The sequence below is a fragment of the Melozone crissalis genome, unplaced genomic scaffold (genome assembly GCF_028551555.1).
Source record: "Melozone crissalis strain CALT ecotype California unplaced genomic scaffold, PUWL_Pcris_2 ptg000014l_1, whole genome shotgun sequence".
Classification (NCBI taxonomy): domain Eukaryota; kingdom Metazoa; phylum Chordata; class Aves; order Passeriformes; family Passerellidae; genus Melozone; species Melozone crissalis.
The window spans coordinates 3,356,993-3,372,320 of NW_026535792.1; the positions used below are offsets into that span (position 1 = coordinate 3,356,993).

A 15,328-nucleotide genomic window follows, 5' to 3' on the forward strand; every position below is an offset into this window, starting at 1 on the left:
TGACAGTCATCTAGAGCTGGATCTTCCTCTGACAGATCAGCCCTCTCTGTGCTGCAGTGTGCTCAGGATTGGCTGGAGGGATGCTGTGACCTCCTGCTTCTGCTGGGAAAAGTTTCTTACAAAAAATATTTTTACATCTATCCCTTGGAGGTTAGAAAAGTGACATTTCTGAAGGTGTGCTGGGGTCTGAAATGTATCCCAGCATCCCAGGAGCCCTCAGCAATGATCCATTATCCCATTCAGTCCTGAACCTGTGTCTGTGCTGGTAAATCTGTACCTTTTCTGCCCCCATTAAGCCTCAACAGAGGGATTCTTTGGACTCTCTGTTGTGCTGCCCAACAGCAGCCCTGCCCTGGCTTAAGCCATTCTCATTCCCCTCTCTTTCTCTGCTATCTTTTGTAGACCAGGAGTTGATGAAGGCCCTGACAGATCTCAGCACTTTCTGTAAATTCATTCTATTTTAATACCTAATATTCTCCTGAGGCATTTGCTTTCAAAGCAATTAGACATCTGTCAGCACCTTTGCTAGATTTCAAGCTTTCATATCAGTATCCTAAGGTGGAAATAGCATTCCAGTTGAAAAATCATAGCTTGCTCCTAAGGTTAGAGTTTTTCAGTGAGTAAATCTTCTTTAAGCTGTTGACTGCAGCTGCTGCCTTGACAATTTGTGAGTTTATTTCCTTCTGGATATCCCCACTGGCTTGCATATTACTGCCAAGGAATGTGAATGCAGGCATTTTTGTCTTGCTTTGCCTTCCTATGCAGTGTTTGAACTGGGAGTTACAGGGGCTCTCATTAGCTTCACTTTTTGTAGCTGTTCATTAACCACTTCAATTTTACACTGCTGAGCAACCCTTTGATCTTTGCATGGGGGTGGATTTCCAGTTTACTGTGCGTGTGTTGTCAGTTTAGGGCATTATGGTTAAATTCTGTGCATTTTGCACGTGTGTTTTGGTGATGGTGGCACCACTGGCAGGGCCTGGTGGAAGGGAAAATCCACTTCTGCCTTTGGCACCAGCATCTCTGCTCAACCCCTTGTCCCAGCCACAGCTTCCCAGAGGAGGGACATTGCTGGGGGGTCTTCTCTGCTGGATCCAGCCCTGAAAATTGTTCTGTGGATTTAGTTCCTTGCTCCACGTACATTTGGGAACAGAGAGTCCATAGCAGTGCATTTAGCTGTCCAGAGAAGGAGAGAAGGTATTTATGGGAATTTGCTGTGCAGTTGGAGTTTGATTTTTATGCCTCTTTTAATGATGTCCTCTTCCAATAGTGCAGCATGAGTAACAATTCCCCCTTTGTATGTATTTTGTATCTATTCCTATTTCCTATTGAAATTCCTAGGAAAGAAACTATCCAAGTACCGAGCTGAAAATTTCGTCTTAAAATAAGCCAGATGTCCAACCTTCCTTTAGCTGCCAAGCCCTAAAGAGTTCAAGAAAGATGTTAAAATCTGTCTTCCTGGCTGTGAAAAACTAATTGCATAGCATAGGTGATGATCCCAGTCTCCCAGGAGAAGGAATAAAACTGCTTCAGGCAAAAGCTCTGCTGTTATTTGTCTGAGGATTGGAGCTGGCAGTGTCTGTGGAAAAAAGTTTCACTGCTTGCCCTCCTTGCTGCTTAACAAATGCAGAGACAGGAACACAGATAAAGGTGGGTGAGTGTTTGTGTGTTGGTATCTGAAAACCTCATTCACCTTATGAGAAAAATGCTGGTTTTGTCCTTGTTTCCCTTCTTTCTCCCCATGTCCCCCCTGTTAAGAGCACAGGGAGTGCTTAAAAGCCAGAGAGGTTTCAGGCTCACTGTTGCAATCATGTGAAGGAAGCCCATGGCCTGAGTTATTTAATGCCTGTGTGATAACAGCAATTCTGTTTGCAAAATGGATGTTCAATTCCCTTCCCAAAGCAAGGAGTTTGGGGAGGATTAAGATTAGTAAAGCACTGTGAAGACTAAAAGTGCCACTGAATCCTGAGGATTAAAGGTTCCATTTGACTGCTGAAGTGGAAGGGCCTAATAGCTGCATTTATCAGGATGAAAATAGTTCACTTTAAATCCAGTGGCTGTGCCTGACTGGCTTCCAGGCTGGTGGAAGTCACTGAGGGCACTCAGTGCTGGGAAAGAGCTGAGGGACACACAAAACTAATGTAATGCCCAGACCTCAGTGCATAAATTCAGATTGTGAAGGGGATTTACATCAGGGACTTTAATTCCTGATTTTTGGAATAGCTCACTGTAGGGCAGGAGAAGGGTTCATTCAGCACAATCCTAAATACCATAACCATTGCTGAGGTAGTATTTGATAGTGGTCAATTTTTAATGCAAATTCAACAGCTGAAAAATCTAAGTGTAAAAATATCTGTCATAAAATGGTGTGCTGAACCTAAATTGAAATAAGAAGATTGTAAAGGAGAAAACCCAAACAGCAAGGACTTCTAGTGGTACTTCCAGACCAAAATGACCAAGCTTTGCTGTACTCACCCCCCTTGGATGTGGAGGTGGAGCCCTGTGTGCATCCACATGTTCTGCCCTTGGTCTCACAAGCATCCACACTGCACACACAGGATTTGTGCCTGAACTTCAGTCCAACCTCAGTGATGCCCAGCTCCTGAACCTCTCCAGTGTTTGGCATCTCTCTTTTGAGAATTGCCTCTCTGAGGTGATGGTGGTTTTCAGGGAGAAAGCTCCAATGCCCTGACTTTGGTGAGGAACAGCAGAACACAGCAAACATGACCTTTTTAAACATCATTCTGTTGATACCTCCTGGGCTTTCCCTCACCTCCTCCTCTCCCCCATCGTTTGCTTGTGTGTGGCTTTAGCAGAAACAGGAATCTTACCCAAGTCTTGCAAGCCATTGTTTCTTTATGTTAAATACAAGGTTCTTTTATTGACTCCAGCTGCTGCACCTCCCTGTGCTCACTGTGTTTGCTTTATTAAAATTGAACAGCGTGCAAGTAGGACATTGTAAATCACAAGTGACTGGGCCAGAGGAAGAGGGAGGGAGAGGGAGGTACTCTGACTGTATGACAACAAAGAGAGCACGTGAACAGGCTGGGCCTCCTGGCTAATAGCAGCCAAAACTCATGAGTACAATTTGCAATTGCTCCCAGGAGGACAGGCAAGGGCCAGACAGTTAGCAGGGATAGATGGGAGTGAAACTGGAATACCTGATGTGCTCTCTCCAGAACAGAGCTTCTCAGGGCTCTGGGCACACAGGAGCTGCCAGCCTCTGCTGGAATCCTGGGGTTTATCTGATGTCAGTGCCTGCCTGTGGAGGAAGCCTTGTTAGACCATCCAAGTCCTGGAGAAGGCTTTTAAACCAAGAACCACCGGGTCCCTCACAGAGAGGGAGGTGGAAGCTGCTGGTCCATAATTCAGCATTACACATTTTTCAGCTTTGCCTCTTCATGACTGGTGGAGGGAATTGCATTTTTGTCTGCTTTAACCCCATGGGCATCCACAGGGGACAGTCAGAGTAGGTAGAAACACAACAGGTTCCTTCCCCATGCCAGGAGAGTTCCTCTGCTCACAGAAGGTGCAGAACCATCACGGACAGCACAGCAGCCACATAAGAGTGTCCCTGGCTGCCGCAGTGAGCCCTCAGCAGCACAGGAGCAGTGACTTGGCTGTGCTGTGCCGTGTGAGCTCAGTGTGCTCTCTCCTGCAGTGCTCCTCCACGTGCGGCAAGGGGCTGCAGTCGCGGGTGGTGCAGTGCATGCACAAGGTGACCGGGCGCCACGGCAGCGAGTGCCCCGCGCTGGCCAAGCCCGCAGCCTACAGGCAGTGCCACCAGGAGGTCTGCAACGACAGGATCAACGTCAACACCATCACCTCGCCCAGGCTCGGTGAGTCAGGGGCCTGGGGGGAAGGTGCCGGCTGCCCAGGGGCTGCAGTGATAGTTTGGGCCAGAAACGGGGAGAGGCTCAGCCAGACTCCAGCCTAAATGTGGGTAGGTCCTGTCTGAGCCCTGCCTCAGGCTGTGCCTGGATGGAGTGCTTGGCATGGCAGAGGATGGAGCTGAGAGAGCAGCAGGAGCACACAAATGGTGGCTGATTGATTGGATTGATTGATTGATTGATTGATCACAGGGGAGGGAGCTGGCAGGTGCATTGTTCTCCATCACAAACCCTTCCACACGCTGCCTGTGCTGCAGTGAGTGTGAAGTAGGATCATTTATTCATGGTGCCCCAAGAAAATACAAAACCCTGACAGGTGGTTTGATGGATTCATTTGCCCAGAGGGGCAAGAGAGCATCCAGCTTCTTCCTGACCCTGTGATTTTCTGTCACTGTCTTCCTCCTCACCCTCCCTGCATTCCTTGTGTCCCTGGCTGGGATGGGAATATGGTGATAACCATGTGTCTCCTGAAACACCTAAGACATGCCACTAATTAAGAATGCCTCTGTTAATACAAATTTGTGGGGATCTCATGATTTTCCACATTGGTTTACATACAAAAATATAAATATAGTAAATATATATTTTTCCGAACTTCAGCTCTGTGTGTCCCCCTGCAGCTCCAAGAACCAAGTTGGTTTCTTTACATTTCACACATCATCACCAGTAAGATGAAGCTAAATTGAGGCATCAGCTGCACTGACCCAGCCTCATGGGTGCCTCCTGTCCCCTTTTGGTAGAAGAGTTGTAAACAAGAAAATGTTACCAGAAAGAGCAGCCTCCTCTCTCACATCTGAGCTGATCTTACAGGCTAATAAACCTCCAACACACATGAAAACACAGAGCTGCTAAATAAAAAAGAACCATTTTCTAATAATGCTGTCCAGTATTAAATAACACTTTAACTAGGACTGGACTTGAAGCTTCTGAACTGAAATTTGTTCCCCAAAAGTTTAACAGATGTTTTAAGAGAAAATAGGGAGTTTCATTCTTGCAAATGCACTCATGCTGAGGGGTTTCTGTCCTCTCTTGGTATGAGAGTACTTCCCAGATATTTTAGCGCTAAGAGCATAGTGGAAGGAAAACATTTCATTTGAGAAGTAAGCCCTTGATACACTGATGAGACAAGAATTCCATCCTAATTCACGTTTTAGGACAAAGCAATAAAATGCTCATGTGTTTAGAAGACTGAGGAGGCTCAAGTCCCTGCTGAAAATAATCTGCAAGCAATTTGGGATGCTTTTGTTTCTAAACCAGGCTTGGAATCACCAGAGCCAGAAACAATGATATTTGATATTAGTGGAAAGACATATCATTGAGTGTTTTGCTCTTTTTGCTTATAAACAATTCTAATTGGATTATCTTTAAACAGAATTTTCTCTTCTGCAATGGAAGCAAACAAAAAAAGAAGTCAGAAAAAAATCCCAGTAGTCTACAGACCCCATGCTGCCTTGCCCCTACTTCAGAATGGTTTTTTGTCTTGGATAACATTTCCAAAAATATCTCAGTGTGGAGTTCACCTCACTTGGCTTTTATGTCCGTGTCCACTGTCTCTTGTTGATGACACATTCAGAGGGATTTATCCTGTCACTTCTTTCCTGTCTTCCTTCACAACCTATGAGGGACTTTGGACCTCTGAAACATTAGTCCTGGCCTTGTTTGTGGCTTAGTTTCTTTTCTGTGAACTCTCCCATCTCAGGTTCATAAGCTCTGTCTCAGGTGTTCTTGCCAGGTGTGTGATTTATTCGTCTCCATCCCATTGTCTGCCGTGTGGAGTTCACGGCCTTAAATCTGGGCTGCATCTTTGGGTGTTTTGTTCATTCAGGCCTGTTTGCCTCTGAGACAAAACAGGTGCAACAGGAGGAGGTTTGCACTCCCCATTCATGTCCAGGGAAGGAAGGAAGCACTTCCAGAGCCTGAGATTTTGGCAGAGAGAACCTCACCTGCTCTCCAGTGCCGGCAGCGAGCGTGGCCCTCCCTCCCCTCGGCTGCAGGGCTTTGGTCACACCTGCAGTGCTGTTCCCTGGCTAACCTGGCAGTTTCTCCTTTCTTGTCTCCTCCCAAGCTGCCCTCACCTACAAGTGCACGGGGGACCAGTGGACAGTGTACTGCAGGGTGATCCGGGAGAAGAACCTGTGCCAGGACATGCGGTGGTACCAGCGCTGCTGCCAGACCTGCAGAGACTTTTATGCAAACAAGATGCAGCAGAAGAGTTAATGAAGCTGTGCCTCTCCTTAGAGTCTTCCAGCTGTTTGTATGGAAATCACAGACTAGTAGGTCTGAGTACTGGAACTTCATGAGTTGCTACAGCGTGGTGGATCCCAAAGCACACCTAATGAGACTTGAAACTAATCCTACAGACTGGATACCAAAGTCATCTGCTCATCCACCTTAAAAAAACACACAGAAAGGGTCATCTCAAGGAGCCAATCATTTCTGAATATTTTGACATCCTCACATTTTTCCTTAATGCTTTTTTAATATATTAAATCACCAGCCACTGGACGGCTTGCTACCATTAAAGAAAAGGACAAGAGTTGCAAAGTGATTACATTGGATAAGGTTATGGGTACCTCCATGGAGGGAGGCCTCTGGCAAAATAATTCAGCAAAGGTAGAGACATTACTTAATCTTTTAATCTTGGCTTTTATCTGTTGTTTTCAATTCCCAGCAGTTATCCCACTGCAGAGTGGGCTTGGAGGGACATGCATCAATGAAAGGCTTAGTTTAAGGAGAGGATTTTCTGTAAAAGCTTGTGAAAACTGATAGCAGAGGATGGACATCTCTGAATTTCCTACAGAAAACTCAGTATAATTATATCCAACATTCCAAGTCATATTTTTAGTGCCACTAATAGGGAGTGCTTTTCCTTCTAATTTTAAAAAACAGTCCTCTCTGTCTTTTCCCCAGAATAATAGAGTTCCTTTTATGAAACCTAATTTTTCTCGGAGCTTAATGAAATGAGAGCTTATTAACAGCCGTAGATAGTTACTTTTAAACAAGAACCATTTACATGAGATGGGAGAAGCCAGAAATCATTTCATCCAGTAGAGCTCACTGAGGGATTGCTTGGCCTGAGCTCTCTCCAATTTTTAGAAGTCAATCAGATAATGAGACTGTTGGTTCTTATAAGAGGACTGTGAAACTGGATAGGGTTGGAACAGAAACTGAATTTGGAACAGTCTTTGTGAAAAGGATGTAGTGGGGAGTAGAACAGGTGTTTTCTATCTCTGGGCTCTTTTACACAGCTGAGGTTATGTAGCTTTTGGAGTAAGCAGAAGTAGCCAGGGATGCAAGACATTCAAAGTGTAACCTGGAGCTTGTGGGAAGCCAAGGGCTCAGACTGCCACTGCTGTCTTTGAATGCTCCCTGTGTCACTTGTGTGGTGCTGTCAGGTTTGGTGCTATAGGTTTGGTGCTGTCAGAGCACTTACAGGTGCTGCACACACAATAATCTCTGCCACGTCTCTGCACTTTAAACCAGGCTCCTCTCTGTGATGTGAGACTTGAAACAGGAGCTCTGCCCAGGGCAGGCCTTGTCCCCTCCCTTGTCACACACATCAGTGTCTCCCCATCACATCTTGCTCCAACAAGCATCATTCCCTTGCCAGGGCCCAAGGCCATGGTGGAGTTTCAGCCCCCTCCTGGTGACAGGAGCAGCCCTTTGGATAATTGCAGCTTTGTGAGTACAGAGCTCTGGAACTGCGTGGGACTGTTTGACTCCTGGGAGCTGAGCACAGAGCCAAGCCCAGCTGCTCCCCCAGCCCCTGGGCCAGGCTGCCTGGCAGCTCTCACCTGGCCCCAGGTTGTCTTTGTTGCTGTTGTCTCTTTTTGTCAATGCAAGGAAGGACAAAGACTCTGAGTACCTAACGTGTCTTTAAAGCAATTTTTGCTTAGTACCATTCTTTCCATATCCAGGACCTCACTGGAATAACCTATTAACATTTTATTAAGGGCTAAATTTTTCAAGCACAGGGAGATAATGTTCATCACCAGACTAACCCTGTGTGGGCTTCACATTTACATCTGTGCTTGTAAGTGTGCAAATGAGTGTGTATGCACCAGGGCTGGCCTGATGCACAAGGACACATTGCACACCTTTTTTCTTCAAGTGCCTGTCTCAAACAGATCTGCTTTCCAATGCCTCAGATGATTTTCTCTATCAGGGAAATGATTCCAGCTTGGTTTTTGTTATACTGGATTTTTTTTTTTTTTTTTTTGCAATTTATAATCAGGATTAGACCTCCTTTTTCTGTTATTCCCACTCTGCTGCCCAGCCCAGAGATTGTGTAAGTACTTGGCAAGTAATCAAGGGAAAATTGCTGGAGGGGGTGACAGGGGGAAGATTTAGACAAAACCAGGTGATACTCAATTAGGCAAATTAACAGGTAGAAGAACTGCTAATGAGAAAGTTCCAAGAGATCACACAGAGCCCAGAGGACCTGGTTTATGTTCTTAATCCACAGTGGTGTTTCCCCTTTAGCCTGCAGTGACACTGGGACTGTCCTTGCTGCCTCCCTGCCCCACAGCCACCCCTGACACCCCTCACTCCGTTTGGAATTTGCTGTTTTCTTCTCACGGGCAACATTTTCTCTGTTACCTTGGCAGAATTGTGTGAATTATCATTGCTGGGAATCAAAGGTGCTTCTCCACAGCAGGAACATTTTCCTCCTGGTGCTGATCTGTGACCCTCTCTAGGCAAAAGGTAGGACATAGGAGAGGAAGGATTTTAGGGTTTGTGTTTTTCAGTAATAATTCACTGCTGGCCAGAGCAGAGTGCTGGGCTGGTTAGACCTCTGGCCTGACCCAGAACCATTTGGGTTCTGGACCCCAGGGACACTTGGGTCTGAGTTCTGGGTCCTACCTAAGGAAACAGGAATTTATAAGGATTTTTTTCAACTGTATGAGCACTAAGAAAAAACCACCTCACTTGCTCTTACAGCTCACAGATTAGCATGCATCAGCCTTTTATTTTTTATATCAACTCCCCAACATTATGAAGAACTGATGGCACAACACAGCTCCATTTTATTCAATTCTCTTACTTCACATGGTGACAACTATCACATCACATAACAGCCAGAAAAATAATAACAAAAAAAAAATTTAATTCTGTTCAATATTCCTGCACTTCTGGTTTTTATCACTGTATAGGAGCTTCACAATGAAGTCACAGCTATGCTCTGCCCTCAGTTCCCACATTCTGGTGAAAAGAAAAGCTGTTTGGGTCAGTGTGTCTACAACAATACTTTTCTTAGTTGTTCATAAGAGATTGATGCTCTTTTGATTACAGTGGTGGTATTTCCATATTGTAAACAATACTCTGTACTGTTACTAAAGTACTGTACATTTCTAGTTGCACAATTGTGTTATTGAGTGTAGATTCTCCCTATCTCATGTATGGTGCTATTTTTTGTTGGTGGAAAAGAATCTTAGCAGTTGATTATTGCTTAATATTTTATTATAATACAGGGATATATTCTCCATGGCAATAATATCATTTAAGTTTTCTCATTACAGAGTGAAATGTATATATTTTTCCATTAGCTAATTTGCATATGTACTGTATCCATGGTAATTTTCTTCTTGGTGCTGGTTATAAATAGAAAAAGATAAAAAACAGTCAAACTGAATGGAACCAGTTGTAAATGAAAGCCAAAAAAAAAAAAAAAAGAAAAAAGTATCATTCCATTTTGAACAAATTGAATATGTGGAATAATAAATTTATTTTTTTCCATAACAACTTTAATAAGGTTTCTGAACTTGAAGCAAAAATACAAAGCAAACCCAAAGCATGGAAATGAAGAGAAAGGAGTGAAGCTGTAAGTGGTACATTATGCATCTGTGTAATACTGGACTGAGACTGGCATTTGGATAAATCCAAGCCAACTGTTTAATTGCTGTGGTCAGTGTAAAAGCTCATTTGGCAGTAAAATTCTGGCACCTCAGAGTACTCAGTGTGCTAAAAACCAAGAAATGATGGGTCTTGTCCTGGTCAGGTTGCAAAATAAAGCACGGGGATGTTAACACCTGAATGATGCCTTGCCAGGTCTGTGGTCAGTGACACAAGAGTAGAAAATTCCTGTATGGGAAGAGCTTGCCAGGCTGTGTTTGGGATATCTGTGTGTGTGCCTGGGCAGGCTGTGGGGAGGGGAGCTTCTGCCTGGGGAGAGGGATGTTCTGAGAATGCCTTTGGGGAAGGTTGTTCTTGCTGTGCCTGAGCTGGGAGGGAGCAGCAGCTCCACAGGCACCCCCTGACAATGAGCAGTGCTGAGCATGTGGAAATTTATACTGGAGCAAAACAGTCCCATCCATTGGGAAGGTACTGCATAACCTAGCTGCACTCTCCCCTAGTGTGAAATAAACAGAATTACTTCAGTGCCACGTGTTTTGGATGTCTTTGTTGTAGGCACTGGCCAGAATGTTTGTGCTGTTAGCTGCCCCCAGCAGGGTGAAGGTTGTTTTTGCAGTCAGATACTCCTGTAGGATCCTCTCCCAGCCTGCCTTACAGAGATGCCATCATCTGTGTCCCACTCCAGCTCAATTCTTGTTAAAAGGGCACTTGGAGGTGGGAGCAGCATCTTTCTAAAGCAGCCTTAAAAAGCAGGAACATGGTGGAGTGGTGGACTTGGCACTGCTGGGTTGGACTTGATGATCTTAAAGGTCTTTTCCCACCCAAAAAATTCTATGACAAACCAAAGCAGAGTTGGTGTGAGAGCCCTCCTCCCACAATGATTTCCAGAAATGGAGTTTATACTTAAATAGCAGAGCTCATTTCCTGATCTCACATGGCATTCATGGCACAGCACTGATGGGCTTCTGAGGCAGCCTTGGGAGATCAGCCCAGTGCCAGCCTGCACAGGACCCTTCACAGCAGCACTGCAGAGCCTCCATCCAAGTGTGCTGTGCATTAACACATCATCCTGTTTGTGCCTTGCCTGCAGTCAACATCTGATTGCAATTGTTGACCTGTTTGAACAATAAAACCTAGCTCTGAGCCTGGGGAAGCCAAAGGGCTTTGCATTAAGCTGGGCTATGGCAGTGGGTGGGAGGGGTGTAAGGAATGCTGTCATACATTTGGCTTGAAATGCTCCTGGTATGTGCCAATACCTCTGCTAGAAATCCAGCAGGATTATATACTTACTTTGCCTATTTTGCATGTAGCCATTTGCTGTTTCTCTCATTCCTAATCCCCATTTCTACCCAAGCCATTGCCCTTCCCTGTGAGCTCAGTTGTGGTTTTTTATCTAAGACACCTCAGCCAAGGTCACTAAAGGCAGTGGGGTCAGAGGGCTCTGGTGCTGTGGCACAGAAGGATCAGGAGGAAAGTAAAATCCCTCCTCCCCTCCTTGGAGGTCATTTCTGCCTCCAGCAACTCCACCTGCTCCCTTCACTCTCCTGGTGTCCATGGCAGGCTCAGCTGTCTCTTGCAGCAAGCTGGCAGCACCCTGCTTGCTCTGGAAGGAATTTGCCTTCCAAAATGTGGAGCACTTTATCCCCACATCAGCTCACTGAGTACCACTGCTGGGGACTCTGCTCTATGGTAGAGTGAAAACCAAATGTTCCTTTGTGCTTTCCCCATCACCATATGGAGCATTTCCATGGGGAAAGGGATGTTTTCTCCTTGCTGGAGAGTGTCAGTGCAAACACCAGTGTGCTGTGGAGCTCCAGGCAGAGAAGATCTGTGCCAAATGTGCTCCCAGTCTATGCACTCACACTTCTGATGGTGTCAGGAAGAATGGGATGGGATGCTGCTCTCCATGTGGCCTGGGATGGAGGAAAACACTCATTTTTCACCAGGAGAGCACTGGCAGCTCCCCAGTCTGCAGGGTTGGCTCCATCACCCCACAAACCACCAGCAGCTGAAGGATCACTGACAGCTCTCTGGAAGGTCACTGCACACTACAGCATCACTGGAGCCTTTCTGGAGACAGGGAGTGAAAGTACTTGGACTGCTGAAGGACTGGTGAAAAAGGGGAATCCTCTAACAGAGTCTTCATGTTGCACCAAGATCACTGCAGCCTGTCCAGCAAAACCAGACAAGCCATTCTTGGGTTGGACTTCATTCATTTTCTTACAAAAGACATTTTTTGAACGTTTTTCAGCTCCCATTTCTTTCCCCAGCTCTGCACTTTTCCCCTTGATTTTGTCTCTGATGACAAAAGGACCCAACCAGACTGCAGCTTTGTTTGGCACCAAACTTCCCTCCTGAGATGATCACACAAGAAGCCTTTTATCACTCTGGGGGCTCTGAGCCAGAGCTGCTCGTGGTGGAAGTGGCTGGGACTGTAACCCCAGGCTGTGGTGGGATGAGAGTCAAGCTCAGGCTGTCAGCAAGGGGACCTGCAGCAATTCCCTGCCAGGACACATCTGACCTCCTGAGCCTGCTTCCTCCAGTGCTGTTCTCATTCAGAAAAAGGTATGAAATCCACATCTAGACTGAATTTAAAGATTAGGTGTTGTTTAAAATAGAAATCCTGTCCAGAATCATGGTCTGACTCCTTAGAAAATCACTACAAATTGAACCTCCCCTGTTCCCCACTGCTCAATAACAACATTTGGTTTTCTCACAGAGCTGGTGCCTCCTGTGCTGTGCTGGCTTCAGCACTGCCAGCTCTGTTCCCTGCCCAGGTTTGTGTTGAGGAAGAAGGGCCCTGCTGGAATTCTGGAATTCTGCTCTCCTCAGGCATCACCACCCTGGAGCTGCTCTCGCTCGTGGCTTCTTCCCCCCATCACATCACTGGCCAGCAATGCCTTGGGGAGGGGACAGTGACACTGAGCCCAAGAAATGCTGTCAGCCACATTTCCCAGAGGGTAAGGAAGATTCCATCTCTTTCTTTCTTGTTTTATTAATTTTTTTCCTCACCATGTTTTGCTAAAGAAACAATTTTAAAGGGGAAAAAGGAAAACTTACATTATTGTGTGAGCAAGATGGCAAAGAGCTTTCTGTGGGTATTCATGTGCCATTCTCCCTGCAACAACAACTCTGCCTGTGCTGTGGCTGCCTGAGTGTTCAGCAGGGGTGGTTTTGCAGCAGCTGTGTGCACAGTACCTTCCAACACAAGCCCTGTTCCCTGGCTGTCCCCATGGCTCAGTTTATTTGTGTGCAAGGCAGCTGAGAGGTTATCGAGCTTCCCATCAGCTGTACAAACTCACAGCAGCCCCAGCTCTGTGGGTGTCCCTTTCTGAGAGCTGGACTTGGGGGTAACCAGCTCTGGGGCAGCTCCTAGCAAAGATCTGCTCCTTCTGCAGAGGAGTTGCTGCCTGTGCTTGTGCCACAAGCTATGGGGGATCTGTAGCCATATGTGTAAGAAAGAAAAAGCTTATTTGTTTGTTTTCAGCCTCCCCATAGGATGGTTCTAAAAGCAGAAGTATCCTTCACTATGGGGAAAAAAAGATAAAATTGACAAAAACACCCTCTTATTTGTCAAAAGTTTTGTAGATATTTTTCAGGGTATCACTAAATCCTGCCAGGCACCTCCCTTTCCTCCCCTGCCTTCCCCAAATGCTTCCATTTTTGGCTAAAAAATCCCAAGTTTGGGATTTTTGGACCAACAATGTCAGCCAAAACCCAAGCTCTCTTCTCTAATTTTTCCACTTAATTTTTCAACTATCTTCTGGCAAAGCAGAAGCACTGTTTTGATGGAAAGTTTTTCAACCAGCTCTGCTCATTAATTTCTGCCAGCAGTCACAGAACAGTGCATCTTGCAGGAGAGAGTGTCTGAAGGGCCCAGTGTGAGGCAGGAATGAGTAACACTCCTCTCCCAGCTCTGTGCCCCAGCCAGCTCCCTGCTCCTAATGAGAGACATCTTTCTAGAGAGGCTTCCAGCCTAAATCTCTCTTGGCAAGTCAGCTCAGTAACTCAGGTACTTTGCCAGGTTAGAGGAAGATGTGGGTGGGCATAGAAGGATCTCCTCTGAGCAAAGGAGCCTGGGACTCTGAGGAGCCACATTGTCCATCTCTTATCTGCTTGGGCCAATTTTGGATTCCTGCAGGCAAGCAGCAGTTGGCAGGGAAGGCTGGGGAGGTGGGGCTGGTCCAGCTCCCTTTCAAGGCTGGTTTCAGTGTGCTGCAATGGTGATGTTCAATAACCAGCAGCTCAGCCAGGCACAGCCATAAGCTGTGCCCATGGAACCCTGAGATCTGCAGGGACAAGATCCTGAAGTGGCTGCAATGACACCAGCACATCCCTGCTGTGTCTGTTACCCATCTGTCCATGAGGAAGGGATTTTTTGCACTGAGTTCAAGGGAAGCCCAGCTCCTCTCACTTTTGGGTTCCTGTGATGACAGGAGCCTGGGAGGCAAAGAAGGAAGATGTTCTTACAGAGTAGCCAAATTTTTCAGTGTTCGGCCTCAGCAGCCAAAGGAGCATCTGCCCATTGGCTGCATGGACAATCTCCTCAGGGAAAAGCCATCCATCCACAGTCCCTGACATTTGCAAAGTGCTCTGAGATCTTTCAGTGAAAGATCTTTTAGATGTGCAAAAGTTTACAGCCTTTCTCTGACCATGACTGATTTTAGGGGGTTAACTTAGGAACAGGAAATACAGTGACTAAAGGAAAGCCATTAATATTAAATTCTACCCTTTGCCAGATTGTCTTGTGTTATCTTTGCTCTTTCATGAAATATTTTCCAGTTTTCCTCGCAGGGCATTCCTTACAGGGGCAGCAGCTAAGGAGCTGTAACTTGGCACATCTCCACCTGCTTTTCTGTAGCAGTGCACATTTGTGCTCTGGGATTTGAAGAATTTCCTTAGCCTCTAGAATTGATATGCAAACAGTCAGCTGTACAGACATCAATCTGTCCAGTAGACATGCCTTGTGACCTAAGGAATAATACAGGTGGTCAGCACCATGCTGGTGACTCCTGAATTTCTGGAGCAAGCAGAATCGTTTTCCTACGTCAAGAAGACGGGAGGTCCTGTGTACACCCTCGAGTCATCTGCTGTGCTTGACTGATCACAAAACACCCACCAAGATTTCCCTAACAGAGTCCTTCATTTCTGCCAAGGAAAGCAAAGATTTTCAGGAAATGAGAGATGTGGCCTTGCCACCTCCCAAACAGCTCGGGGGTCTCAAGATGCTCATCTCAGCAGAGGGATGCTCGTGCCAGAGCAAACGTGGAGCCCTGTGTGGTCAGTGCACAGCTCTCCCAGCATCCCTCCCTCCATCAGCTCTGTTGTGGTAAAAACAGAAGTGGCCAAACTTGATCTTCTCCTGCCTGTTTGCTGTGCTGCTGTAAATCCCACTGTGTCCAGGTGCTGCTGTGTGAGCAGGTGTGGAATGAGGGATGTTGAGACTAGGAGAGGTGAGTGTTGATAGTTGCATAACCCAGCTCAAACCACTTCCCCCACTCGTGATTTCAGCACAGCCAAAAGCTGTGCTTGAGCTGCTGGGCACCCTGTGGGCACCTAAAGCCTAAGGGGAAATTTTAAGAGAG

At 46.2% G+C, this 15,328-nt stretch overlaps 1 protein-coding gene across 1 annotated transcript in view; it reads left to right on the forward strand.

The window, feature by feature from the left end:
- The window catches only part of ADAMTS17 (ADAM metallopeptidase with thrombospondin type 1 motif 17), a 153,187-nt gene extending 145,110 nt beyond the window's left edge, over positions 1-8,077 (forward strand). Inside the window, exons 22-23 of the mRNA XM_054272652.1 lie at positions 3,662-3,839; positions 5,956-8,077. Coding sequence (XP_054128627.1) covers positions 3,662-3,839; positions 5,956-6,107 — 330 coding nt within the window. The 3' untranslated portion in view covers positions 6,108-8,077. The remainder of the gene's footprint in view (positions 1-3,661; positions 3,840-5,955) is intronic.
- The last annotated feature ends 7,251 nt before the right edge of the window (positions 8,078-15,328 follow it).